The following is a 14,252-nucleotide window of genomic DNA, read 5'->3' on the forward strand; positions in this document are numbered from 1 at the left end:
CAGTATGGTGTGGTGTTTCATCACATGGAATTGTCGGAACGTATGTTTTCGCAAATGAACAGGGAAACACAATAATTGTCAATGCCGATAGTTACTTGGAGACGTTACGAACTTTCGTTACACCTGCACTGAACAACTTGCCAAACGTTCAAGAAGCCTGGTTGCAACAAGAACGAGAAGGAGCGACGCCATACACTGCATGGAAATTAATGGCATATCTGCGAGAATTGCTCGGCACAAGTATGATCTCACGATTCGGTGATATTCCCTGGCCCCCAAGATCGCCAGATTTATCCGTTTGTGATGTTTTCTTGTGGGGCTACCTCAAGAGCAAAGTCTACACGACGCGACAAAGAACCCTGGATGAGTTAAAACTGAGAATTCGGGATGTAATTCGCAGTATCCCAGCTGAGATGTTGCAGCGGCCAGTGAGGAATCTCAGCAGCAGGTTTCACGAATGTATTCGTACTGGAGGACGCCGTCTAAAGGACTCAATTTTTTAAAAATTGCTAAATGCCTTCAGTGTTTCGTAAATGGCGAAGTTGTAAGGTTTCAATTACTATGAATGCAATTTCTTTCCTTTGTCACTTCTAGTTATGCTGGATTGTGGGATTGTTCACGTTTTTCTATGCCACCCTGTATATATAGAGGAAGGAATTGAATGTAGTCCTGTTGAACATCCTGGAATTAGTCTAACATGCAGTGCTGAATTACAGGATGCCTGAATGACAACAACCACAACTACAGTGTCTTAACAACTGCGACACCTTCATCGGTTTCTCATTTTGGATGTGATTAAACATGAATTAACGCTTCCAGAGTAGAAAATGACACACCAGTTTCTTAGACATTTTCCTGGAGCACTAAAGTAAGAATTTGTAGTTGCAAGTCCACATATTTCCATTTTCCCTCGTCAGATGCTGTGACGAAAGAATAGACAAATAAAGTTATATAGAGTTCAAAAGGTTAGGATGAAATTCAGTAATAGTTTCATTATAGAAACGAAAGAAAAACAGGCATTAGTGTGCTGCTTCGCACCTTCCTGTGACGTGATGACATGTGTGAATAAAATGGTAAAGGGTCCCTCTAACACAACCAGTTCAGCATCATCGCCGGTGCCATCCGCGTACCTTTGTTGAACACTTTTAAAATGTACTTGTACAAAGATCCAGTCACTGTTTACTAGGTGCTGGCGTGACAGGCATCTCTTTTGACACCCCTCAGATCTCGGGTGTGGCCGACAGGCGCTAGTTCAGCGGCCTAGCATCACTCACCTAAAGGATGTCGAAAAGGCTGCCTGTCACATCGGCCCCTAGTTATATGTGACTGGCTGTCTCTGTGCAGCTATTTGAAGTCCTCAAAAAAAGGTGCACAGGTGACACCGAGGGTATTGCTGACTCGAGGGGTCTTAGAGGGACCCTCTGTCATTTTATTGACACCTGTGTCAGTTTCGCTCCCCACTATGATCACACCACAAGAGGGTACGAAACAGGAGGGATGAAAAAGCATGAACACCCTTGCTGTCTCGGATCACATTAAGGTATCGTCGAATGGTTTTCAGTGGGCCCTAGTGGTTCCATTCTTTACGCCAAAATTGCGATCGCACTACACTGCAAAGGAGCATATTACATTCAGTGGGGTTGGGGGTCCCCACAGTGTCATTAGAAGAGGGTCTAATCGTCCGACGGTGCCAGCAACGTCAAATGTTGTCAAGAACGTAGTCTGTGGCACATCACACAACGAATTGTCGTTTTGGAGCTTGAAATGTCTGGGTACTGCCGCCATTTTTTGCCATCTCCTGAGGCCTTTTCGTGTCCATTCTGAGCAGCGGTGTGTCTGAAATATTTTCCTCAGCCGACCATAAGAAAACTGCGTGATTTTAAAGCTGGGAATTGTTGTTCTCACCTACATCACAGAGGTGCCAAAGAGGGGGTGAAATATGTGTAAGAGTGGCTAACGACCTTCCCCGTCGTGTGACACGTCGAAGGTGTCGTTGGGCCGGATTGTGGTGAATTTTGGTACCAATGTGGCATCATTAACCAACCTTACACCGCACACGAATTTCTGAGCTGTGGTCTTATCTTCGCGATGTGTCGACACCTTACTGTTTGAGGTGTCGTCGTGTCCGAAGGTTACATCACAAGGCGCAACACTTTTGAACCTTTGCTGAAGAAGGTTGTCGGTACTTCAGAGTCAAATTTAAGACTTATACATCTCAATGAGAGGTAATTACAGTGTTCGAAAAAATGACCCTTTAATAGTGCTCCGCAATGTACACTAATGCCGTTGTACGTTGCGTTTTGAAAATATACAAATTCGCTAATAAGCAACGTCTCCCTAATAATCAGGAGTGGCGTGTAACTAATAGATTGCAAGCAGAGAACGACAGATGTGTCAAAATCATATTACTAATACGTGGATATGAAAACTTACAAGGAGGCCAATGAAACTTATGTAATTTGAAAGTACTTTGCGGTAGATGTGCACAAAGAAATGGCCATGTGTGTGCGTACATATTAAGAGGTGTAAAAGGAAGGCGATGCTTCCATATTCGTAGCTTTGACGATACCTTCTCCACCAAGCATTAAAATCTCCAATACATGAACAACGAATGTTGAAGTGCTGGCGACTTCCGTCCTGCCTACTGATCAGGTACTGTGCTAGAAATGACACATGAAGGTAACAACTTTCCGTAAAAAAGAAATTCTACAGACACTCGTGTTTAAATGCTGCAGTTGAGGTGACCATTTCCAAAGTGTTCCTTGTCCACTAATTTGACAGTTTGATGTTTTGGTAGCAATGGCTTCGTCTGTACGCTCTCTATGAAATGTATTGTGTCTTACACTTCCAAAACGCTCCAGAACCCATCGAAAACACATTGAAATACTGCATGCAGTTCCAAAGTGGCCCTTGTCCAATGTCACGAATGCAATATTGCGAACGTAATAATGTACTACAACAAATGGTTCCTTGTTGCATCGCAAGGATAAGCATGATGCAACATTGAGTTTCAATGTCCATCAAGGGCGGTATCTTTCATCGGATTTTACTCAGAGGTGAATTATTTACTCTTTGCTTTATTGCAATGCAGTAATACATATTTGCCTGATGGTAGAATTGCTTTCACAAACATTTACAACCAAAACATTGGAATCCCAACGCTCAGGAAGCTCATAATATTTAACGTGAATTATTAGCTCGAGCACGGCCGTGGCTCGAGGCCGGTTAGTAATCGTAACAGTTTTACATTGTGATTTAGTACACTTTAACGTTTAGTTTTTGTGAGGTAGAATATACATTAATACTTACAGGTCATCATGGAAGAAACAACACGCAGTGAAATTGAGGTTAGGCGAGAAGGAACTGTGACATCGACACATTGTCCGTATCATTGTTTTCCAAAATACCCCTTGCCCACAATACAGTGCCAAACGGCACATTGTCCCAGTAATTTTGTTTATTTTGCAAATATCCTTTGGGGTCCATGAGCTGTAATTCCACCCAAAGACTTTAATAGTTAATACTAATCAGTGTACAAAATATTATTTGCACACAACGAACGGTTTGTGAACAGAACGTTTTTTGTGTTTCTCCAAAATTTTCACATCCTGGACAAGGAACCATTTTGGAAATGGATGCCTCAGTTAGTTCATTTGCAGTAACACAAGTTTACTGTGCACCTACAACGCCGCATCTGCTATATCGATGTTGCCAGCAGTGGGAAAACGAAACGTAATAACGCAGCGGTCGGGGGCAAGAAACGTTGTTTCTTAGTGTGGTTTTTTCACTTACTTTAGTCTATGAGTAAACAGAATTAACTTTGTGTTCGTTAGCCGCCATCACCACAGACGTTCAAGTGTTTCTAACTTTCAATTTCTTCATTTTGATGGCTATGACTTCGCGTATTCCACGGAAACTATATTTGCTTTAAGCTATGTTTTGAAGAAGAACACAGACGGATCGGACTAAAAGATGCAGAGTTAGAAAGGCACAAATCTTGCGTAGATAAAGTAATAGGAGTAATGCTAACATTGATAATAAATAAGTCTATTATTGTTTTGAAAGCCACACTTAAATGTTTGCTGAACGTAATTCGAAGTAATTTTAAGGGTTACAATTGCGGTTTGATGAATTTACAGCGCAGATTTTGTAAGGTAAATCATTTCATATCTGAGGTTATTTTACTGCAATACAATGGCATTCACATTGTGATGTCGTAAGGAAAAATTAGTCTACCGCCGTTAACACAAAATTTATTTTTCAACGCACTGTGTCAAAGAGTCAGTTCAAACCATAGAACAATTAAAGAGAAATCAAAGAATTATTTCAAGAGTACTCGTATCTACTACGCAGCATTTGCTGCAGGTCAGTTCTGGCACTAAAATTTGAGACACAGTTTTACGTGGAGTGTGTCACTTTAAGATATATGGCACATTTTATCACAGATCAGATCCACTGACTCACTTGATCGAATTCCGACCATAGGCGACACCGGTGTTCTTGAATGGTCTACGAGGGATAGTCATAACGGTTTAATTGTCGTCTCAAACAACAGTTAGAAATCTGAGACTAAAGTTTCAGACGCAGTTTTACGTGGAGTGTATCACTTTAACATGCATGACACATTTTATCCACTGGCTCACTTGATCGAATTTCGACTATAGGCGACGCTAGTGTTCTTGAATGATCTATGAAGGATAGTCATAAGATTTTAGCTGTCATCTCAAAAAAGTTAGAAATCTTTTTTTTTTTTTTTTTTTTTGTACATGCTTGCAGTTCTCCTAAGCCTTGAAATTCTTGCACAACAGTATCCCAGCACGCCGCTTGAGGAGACAAAAGAAAATACAACCACCCATTGCTGAAGTGAAGTATCGTGCGGTGGGGTGCACACAAAAGAACACCGTCCGTAACTGTGCAGACAGCGTGATAGGGGAGCGGTAACGAAGGAAGGTAGAAAGATTAGGATTTAACAACCCGTCGACAACGGGGTCATTAGAGACAGAGACTGTAGCACTCAAGGGCATGAGAATGGCATATTAAAATCACAGTAGATGAAAGAGGGAACAGATATTCTCCAAGACTACAAGACCACTCAAGGCAACGCGTTTCTGGGGAGTTATCAGATTTGCGAGTATTTGTCCTATCGAGAAAATGTACAGTGCTCTGTTTCGTCAACAGACCTCTCTGAGAACTATACAATAGTTGTGTACACCTTCATTATACGAAGAAATTTCATGTAAATATGGATCATTCCAGCGTTTATCATAGTCGGATGTATAGCAGTTGGAATTTGGCTGGCTCACCACCAATACGACAATGGGAGCTTTGTGTCAGCTCACACTTCGTTGTCGCTTCCGCTGCATGTCACAAGTAGTAAATTTTCACGACTTAAAATTTCGACTATTTCAAGAAAGAAACTGGCTCTGGCGCTATTTTAAAATTAATAACAAACGCTTGAAATGCTTAGACGCACAGGAAAGGTCTACACCCTAGGTAAATTTTAAGGTCTACACCCTATGTAAATTTTACAATTTTCGTGTCATTTTTATAGGTATTAAGAACTGTAAATTTCATATTTGTTGCGTGTTTTATATGGTGACGAATCTGCAAAAAAAGTCACATCCCAAGGCTTATAAAAAGCATACACAATGCGATGCTGAAGTTTGGAAAAATGAATCACTGGGGTCAATAGTTTTCCGGTTCGAAGTGTTTCAAGCTGTTCCCGAATTAGAAATTTCACTAGTTTCAAAAGAAATTTACTTAAATGTGGACTAATTAAAATAAGAACTATTTCTGACATGTCTAGAGATGTCATAGTATCTATACGTGACTTTCAGATTCTGTACATGGTTACTGCAGGAGAGGGAAACTTTAAGGCGATATTCTATTGCCGTGGAGAATATGACTTAGTGGTGGTTGGCTACAGTCAGGACGTGTGGCACCGTCGCTGTTTTGGAACCTAACGGTAGATGTGAACTAATTTAGATCAGGCAATAGCGGCATGTTGGGTAGTAATTTTTGCGCTAATCGAAGGTATCAAATTCCTAGCTATGCTATAAAGAACGTCACATCCGTAAGTTACAATATTTTCCCAGAAAAAATATACCACGGTATTTCATAAAAAAATGTCAATATCTGATATTCATTGCTTAACAATCAGAACACATAGGTCTATTCAACTTGAAACGTCCCCTTAGAAAAATTATACAAGACTGTGATTAAACGGACACACAATTTTTTAGCGCAACGCAATCTGACTTTCAATAATCCCTACAAAAGAATGGCCCTGACGAACATTAACCTATACCTTTCACAAATCACTTACCTCACCAAAAATCTTCGTTACTCGAACTACTGCAATACAGCGAGCGCCACTGCTGCCAGCTAAATAAAAGATTCAAAGTACGGAAGTCACTAACTACTGATAGGCACAGTTGGCAAATGAAAGACTTTAATAGAGAACAAACAATGTATTTACCTTAATAGTCATTATATATATATATATATATATATATATATATATATATATATATATATATATATATAATCACTTCATGACATCCATTCTTACAAATTCCAAAACTCCGCCGTCTCTCTCCCCACGTCCACCACTGCTGGCGGCTCACCTCCAACTGCACAACGCTACGCGCTGTTAGCATCCAGCTGCCGCTGCCCAACACTACAATGGCAGACAACAATGCAAACCAGCCACAGACTGCACACGGCACAGCCAGTGATTTTCACACAGAGCGCTACGTGGCGGCGGCGTTACCAATAAAAGAAACCTAAACAGCCTACTTACAAACTGTTTAGGGTGATGCGCTAATTTGATATTAGGTTGTTCTGGCTCTTGGAGTGAGATGAGTGTATAATATGCTATGTGTACTGTGGTCATCTTAGACCGTTTTGTCTCGTCTTATATAGTCAACTGACAAGGTGAACTGGCTCACTTAAGGGAGGAGGTGATACAAAAGACGTACGGTAAAAAAACCTCCGTGAAGATAAAATAAGCCTACACCTTATCTACTTTCTCTTACTTCATAAACAAACAAGTTGAATCGTTACTATACGAGGGCTGTCCAGAAAGTAAGTTACGATTGATCGCGAAATGAAAATCACAGAGAAAATCAGAAATGTTTCATTTGTAACAGTTAGCTTCACCTTTCAGCTACTTCTCTATGTAGTCGCCGTTCTGAAAGAGACATTCGTCGTAGCGTTGTACCAACTTTCCAATACCCTCATCATAGAAGGCAGCCGCCAGTGCTTTCCGCCAGTTCTCTACGCTGGCCTAAAGCTCGTTGTCTGTGCCAAAATGTTGTCTTCATAGCCAGCGGTTCGTTTGAGCAGAGATGAAACTCAGTGGGAGACAATTACGGGCTGTATTGTGGGTAACCAAAAATTTCCGATTGAAACGATGCAGGAGCATCTTCATTGCCACTGCAGAATGAGGCTGAGAATTGTCTTGAAGAAGAAACCGCACGACAGTTATGTAATGTTGGTTGCATAGCTTCAGGGGAACACTCTCACCAGGCTATAACATCTTTACGCGCTCACTAAGAGCTCAGGAATGAAAAAAGGGCCTTAATTCTACCTAGAGTCATACTAGAGGCACTGCACAACTCATCTTTGCAAAGCTTTATCGGATTTTTCATAGTTGTTTCCATTTCGCGACCGATCGTAACTTACTTTCTGGACAGCCCTCGTATCACAATTTTCGCAGTTAGTTAGCTATATGTTCAGTAGATAATTTCCACAATTTTTATTAAAATGATGTACTACCAGTGAATTTGTTATGTGTTTGTGTACTCGATGTAGCTTCATGTTTGTCACAGTGGCTTAACTTTGATAAGTGTGAACATATCGAATAAAACAATACGTTTATCGTTAGCGGCCACTGTTTATTTATTTTCACAACGCGTGTCGGAAGTTAAAACCCCCACCTGTAGGTGGATTTATGTGCATAAATATGGTATGTATGTGTTGTGTCATGATCTCCTACATTTACATCTACATCTACATCTACATGTATACTCTGCAAATCACATTTAAGTGCCTGAAGGAACCTGTGGCACTGTCTAGTAGAGAAAAGCAAAACACTACTTCATCACACGGCGCATAGTTTTGTGGATGTGTTTGGCTAAAAGGGTGAACGACAACATAACTAAAATAAAATAAAAGTGCCTCCAGTACTCACTTGCTACTTTCTTTGACATCTCACATCACATAAGCTATGACACTTGCTGAACACTGACGGAACAAAGATGGCGTTTGTTACATACTTAGTTCAAAGAACATACAACCAAACAAAACACTATTTCGGAATAAATTCCGAAGCATTGTTACGTCTATTACATGCCATATTTAAGTAAATGTTGAAGTAACACATTGATTCTGATGTAAATAATACGTGCAGTTAGGCATGTGGTTAATAATGCAAACAAATATACATAGCTGGTGGGATGACTTGGGTGCCTCAGCCACACACACAGACGTACCGTAGGTGCAGCCACGTCGGAGTGGTATCTGCTGAGAGGCCAGACAAGCACGTGGTTCCTGAAAAGGGACAGCAGCCTTTTCAGTAGTCGCAGGGGCAACAGTCTGGATGATAGGCTGATATGACCTTGTAACATTAGCTACCAGTACTCCAAACGACTGAAAGCAAGAGGAAACTACAGTCGTAATTTAACCCGAGGGCATGCAGCTCTACAGCATGGTTAAGTGATGAAGTCATCCTGTTGGGTATTTCCGAGAAAAATAGTCCCCCTCAGGAATCTCCAGGCGGGGGCTACTCAGGAGGATGTCATCACCTGGGGTAACGAAACTGGCGCTCTACGGATCGGAGCGTGGAATGTCAGATCCCTTAATTGGGCAGGTAGGTTAGAAAATTTAAAAAGTGGATATTGATAGGTTGAAGTTTGATACAGCAGCAAGTAGCGACGTTTGGCGGTATCACGAACAGATCTTCTGGTTACATGAATATAGGGTTTGGTTCAAAGGGCTCTGAGCACTATGGGACTTAACTTCTGAGGTCATCAGTCCCCTAGAACTTAGAACTACTTAAACCTAACTAACCTAATAACGTCACACACATCCATGCCCGCGGCAGGATTCGAACCTGCGACCGTAGCAGTCGCGGCCGGCATGAATACAGGGTTTTAAACACATAATCAAATAGGGGTAATGCAGGAGTAGGTTTAATAATGAATAAGAAAATAGAAATGTGGATAAACTACTGTGAACAGCATTGTGAACGCATTATTGTAGCCAAAACAGACACGAAGCCCACACCAACCAAAATAGCACAAGTTTATATGCCACGTTGCTCTGCTGGTGACGAAGAGATTAAAGCAATATGTGAAGAGTAATAAAAATTATTCAATTAGTTAAGTTAACGAAAATTTAATTGTGATGGGGCACTGGAATTCGATAGTAGGAAAAGAAAGAGAAGGAAAAATTACAGGTGAATATGGTCTGAGGGAAAGGAATGAAAGAGGAAGCCGCCTGGTAGGATTTTACACCGAAATTAATTTAATCATCGCCAGCGCTTGGTTTATTAATCATGAAAGAAGACTGTATAAGTGAAAGAGACCTGGAGATACTGTAGGCTTTCAGACTGACTATATAATGGTAAGACGGGGATTTCGGAAACAGATTTTAATTGTAAGACATTTCCAGGGGTAGCTTTGGGCTCTAATCATAGTTTATTGGTTATGAACTGTAGTTTAAAACTAAAGAACTTGCAAAAAGGTAAGAAATTAAGGAGATGGAAACTGGATAAGATGAAAGAACCAGAGATCGTTTCGAGTTTAAGAGGAAGCATTAAACAACGACTGACTTGAACAGGGATAGGATTACAGTAGAAGACGATTGGAAAGCTTTGAGAGAAGAAACAGTGAAGGCAGCAGAGGATCAAATAGGTAAAAAGACAAGACCTAGAAGAAACCCATGGATAACATAGGAGATACTGAATGTAGCGCAGGAAATGAGAAAATACAAAAATGCAGCGAATGAAATAGGCGAAATGGAATACAATTGTCTAAGAAATGAGATTGACAGGTAGTGCAATATGGCTAAGCAGGAATGCTAGAGGACAGATGTAAGAATTTAGAAGCATAAGACACTCGGGGAGATTAAAAAGAGCCCTTAGAAAGTTAAGAGAAGCAGCTATATGAATATGAAGCGCCCAGATGGAAAATCAGTCCTAAGCAAAACAGGGCTGTATAGAGGGTCTATAATGGGGATATGAACTCGCAGACAATATTATAGAAATAGAAGAGGAGGTGGGAGATGGGTGCCACTGCGAGAAGAATTTGACAATGCGCTGAAAGACTTAAGTGAAAAATGGCCCCAGAGTAGATGACATTCCGTCAAACCTACTGATAGCCTTGGGAGAACCAGCCATGACAAAACTCTTCCATCTGGTACGCAAGATGGACAGGCGAAATACCCAGACTTCAGGAAGAATGTAGTAATTCCAGTTCCAAAGAAATCAGGTGCTGACAGGTGTGAAAATTAACGAACTATCAGTTTAGTAAGTCATGGCTGCGAAATGCTAACACGAATTCTTTATGGACGAATAGAAAGGCTGGTAAAATCCGTCCTCGGGGTAGATCAGTTTGGATTTCGGAGAAATTTAGAAACCCGCTAGGCAAAGCTGACCCTAAGGCTTATTCCAGAAGATAAGGAAAGGCAAACCTACGTTTATAGGTAGACTTAAAGGACGCTTTTGACAATGTTGACTGGAATATTCTCTTTAATGTGGTGAAGGTAGTAGGAGTAAAATACAGGGAACGAAAGGTATTTACAGCTTGTATAGAAACCAGATGTCAGTTACATGAGAAGCAGTTACGTGATGGCAGGAACATGAAGCAGCGTATGAGATGGGAATGGGACAAGGCTGTAGCCTATCCCTGATATTATTAAATCTGTACATTGAGCAGGCAGTATGGGAAACCAACGAAAATTTGGAGAAGAAGTTAAAGTTCAGTGAGAAGAAATAAAAAGTTTGAGGTTTAACGACGACATTGCTATCCTGTCAAAGACAGCAGAGGATTTGGAACAACAGTTGAACGGAATGGACAGTGTCTTGAAAGGAGGAGTCCCTTTCGAGGGAACCAACACGGCATTGCCTGAAGCGATTTAGGGAAATCACGGAAAACCTAAATCAGGGTGGCCGGTCACAGTATTGAACCGTCGTTCTCCCGAATGCGAGTCCAGTGTGCTACGCACTGCGCCACATCGCTCGGTAACTAGGTTAGGAAACAGACAGTTGTAGTGGTAGATGAGTTTTAGTATTTGACCGGTAAAATAACTGATGATGGCCGAAGCAGAGAGGATATAGAATGTAGGCAGGAAGTAGCCTGACAGATTTTGCATGGAGTGTAGCCACGAATGGAAGTGAAACATGGACGATAAACAGTTTAGACAAAAAGAGAAGAGTAACTTTTGAAATGTGATGTTACAGTAGAATGCTGAAGGTTAGACGAGTAGATCAAATAACTGATAAGGAGATAGTCAACAGAACTGGAGAGAAAAGATATTCGTGGCGCAAACTCACGACAAGAAGGGATCGGTTGAGAACACATTCTGAGACATCGAGGGATCTCCAGATTACTGTTGGAGGGAAGTCTGGGGGGAAAAAACGTAGATGGAGACCAAGACATAGCATCAAGCAGATTCAGAAGGATGTAACTTGCAGTAGTTATTCGGAGACAAATAGGCTTGCACAAGATAGAGTAGCATCAAGAGCTGCATCAAAATAGTCCTCGGACTATAAACCACAAAAAATGGTTCAAATGGCTCTGAGCACTATGACACTTAACAAATGAGGTCATCAGTCCCCTAGAACTTAGAACTATTTAAACCTAATTAACCTAAGGACATCACACACATCCACGCCCGAGGCAGAATTCGAACCTGCGACTGTAGCGGTCGAGCGGTTCCAGACTGACGCACCTAGAACCGCTCGGCGACACCGGCCGGCTGAAGACCAAAATAATATCAACAACAACAACAACATAATTATACATTCAAACTGACAGGGAGGACGGAACAGAAACAGCTGGTGTGTCCGTCGGTCTATTGGGTTTTATGAGTCAGGTTAGCAAATTCTTCTTTAAGAAAGTATATATTTTTAAAAAAGCAGAGACGTTACTATCGTGAAAATTGTAATTTTTAACATTTAGGACAGACTCGGGTTGTTATCTTTAGTTTTTGAGGATGTTTATTGAACTCATTTCTGAGCCACTGACAGCTTTAGTAATGGACAATAAGTCATTTTTCTTCCAGTACTGTAGCTGTGAAAATCATTATTACTCTCAAAATGCGTTGGGTGTTGTGGATGAGTGTGAGTGAACAACGCATATTATTCTCACTTGTGTACACTCCTACATTCTTCTTAAGTGACGAGTAACTACAGAAATTTGTGCATAATGCATTAATGAGTGTAAATGTGCAAATTTATCCTGAGGTGACAAAAGTTAGCCTGCCGGGGTGCCGGAGCGGTTCTAGGCGCTACAGTCTGGAACCGCGCTGCTGCTACGGTCGCAGGTTCGAATCCTGCCTCGGGCATCGATGTGTGTGATATCCTTAGGTTAGTTAGGTTTAAGTAGTTCTAAGTTCTAGGGGACTGATGACCTCAGACGTTAAGTCCCATAGTGCTCAGAGCCATTTGAGCCATTTGATGGGGTACCTTCTAATATCGCGTCGGACCTCGTTTTGCTGGTATAGTGCGGCAACACGACGTGGCATGGGCTCATCAAGACTTTGGATGTCCGCCGTAGAAATGTTGAGCCATGCTACCTCTATAGTCTTCCATAATTGCAAAAGCATTGCCGGTCCACAAAACTGTGCACTAACTGACCTCTCAATTATGTCCCATGGGTGGCCAGATTATTAGCTCGAACTGTCCAGAATTTCTTCAACCTGATCGCGAACATTTGTGGTCCCTAGGACATGGCGCATTGTTACGGGATCATGAAATCCATGGATGGCCGCAAACGATCTCCAAGTAGCCGAACTTAGCCATTTCCAGTCAATGATGAGTTCAGGTGGACCAGAGGACCCAGTCCATCCCATGTAAACACAGCCAGCACCATTATGGAGCCACCACCATCTTGCTCATTGCCTTGTTGACAACTCGGGTCCATGGCTACGCGCGGTGTGCGCCACACTCGATCTCTACCATAAGCTCTTACCAACTGAAATCCGGACTCATCTGACCACGCCACGGTTTTCCAGTCGTGTAGGGTCCAACCGACATGGTCACGAGCCCAGGAAAGATGCTACGGGCAATGTCGTGCTGTTAGTAGAGGCATTTGCATCGTTCATCTCCTGCCGTTGCCCATTAACGCCGCATTTGGCCACACTGTGCTAACAGGTTCATTCGTCGTACGCCCCACATTGATGTCTGCGGTAATTTCACGCAATGTTGCTTGTCTACTAGCACTGACAACTCTACGCAAACGCCACTACTGTCGGTCGTTAAGTGGAGGTCGTCGGCCACTGCGTTGTCCGTGGTGAGAAGCAATGTCTGAAATTTGGTATTCTCGGCACATTCTCGACTCCGTGGATCTCTGGATACTGAATTCCATAACCATTTCCTAAATGGGATGTCCCTTGCGTCTAGCACCAACTACCGTTCCACGTTCAAAGTCTGTTAATTCCCGCCGTGCGACCATAATTACGTTGGAAAACTTTTCACATGAATCATCTGAATACAAATGACAGCTCCGCCCATGCGCTGCCCTTTCATGCCTTGTGTACGCGATTCTTCCATCATCTGTGTATGTGCATATCGCTGTCGTATGACTTCTATCACGTCAGTGTATGATAATATGTTGATTTGTTTGTCTGCAAACTGAAGATTATCCGAAGAGTAAAAGTTGCTGAACTTAGTAGTTTGAGCTGCACATGCTCCATATTTTATATTTATTGTGTGCTTTATGGTGGAAGCGACGCTAATTTTTCATAAATTTTGATTTATTCTAATGTCCGTTTCCATCCACAGATTCATTCTTCCATCGGCACCACCAGTGCGAGATTAACTGCCTCAGAATACCGCAGAACATGTCGGAGCAGTCTCTTTCATCCTTTGGTAAGTATTTACTTTTGTCTTCCCTTATTTACTCTTTTCTCAATTTTACAAGAAGGTATGATTTCTAGAGTTGCACCACACCGACAGAGACTCCATTTTCCTCTATTTTGTAAATCTTCGATGACTGCTAAAAAGGGAACCTCCCCATCGCATCCCC

General features: G+C 41.8%; 1 protein-coding gene across 1 annotated transcript in view; it reads left to right on the top strand.

The window, feature by feature from the left end:
* The window catches only part of LOC126268194 (proton-coupled amino acid transporter-like protein CG1139), a 1,364,918-nt gene that overhangs the window by 242,631 nt on the left and 1,108,035 nt on the right, over window positions 1–14,252 (top strand). The window contains exon 2 of the mRNA XM_049973808.1: window positions 14,009–14,095. Coding sequence (XP_049829765.1) covers window positions 14,009–14,095 — 87 coding nt within the window. The remainder of the gene's footprint in view (window positions 1–14,008; window positions 14,096–14,252) is intronic.

Source organism: Schistocerca gregaria, chromosome 4 (assembly GCF_023897955.1).
Source record: "Schistocerca gregaria isolate iqSchGreg1 chromosome 4, iqSchGreg1.2, whole genome shotgun sequence".
Lineage (NCBI taxonomy): Eukaryota > Metazoa > Arthropoda > Insecta > Orthoptera > Acrididae > Schistocerca > Schistocerca gregaria.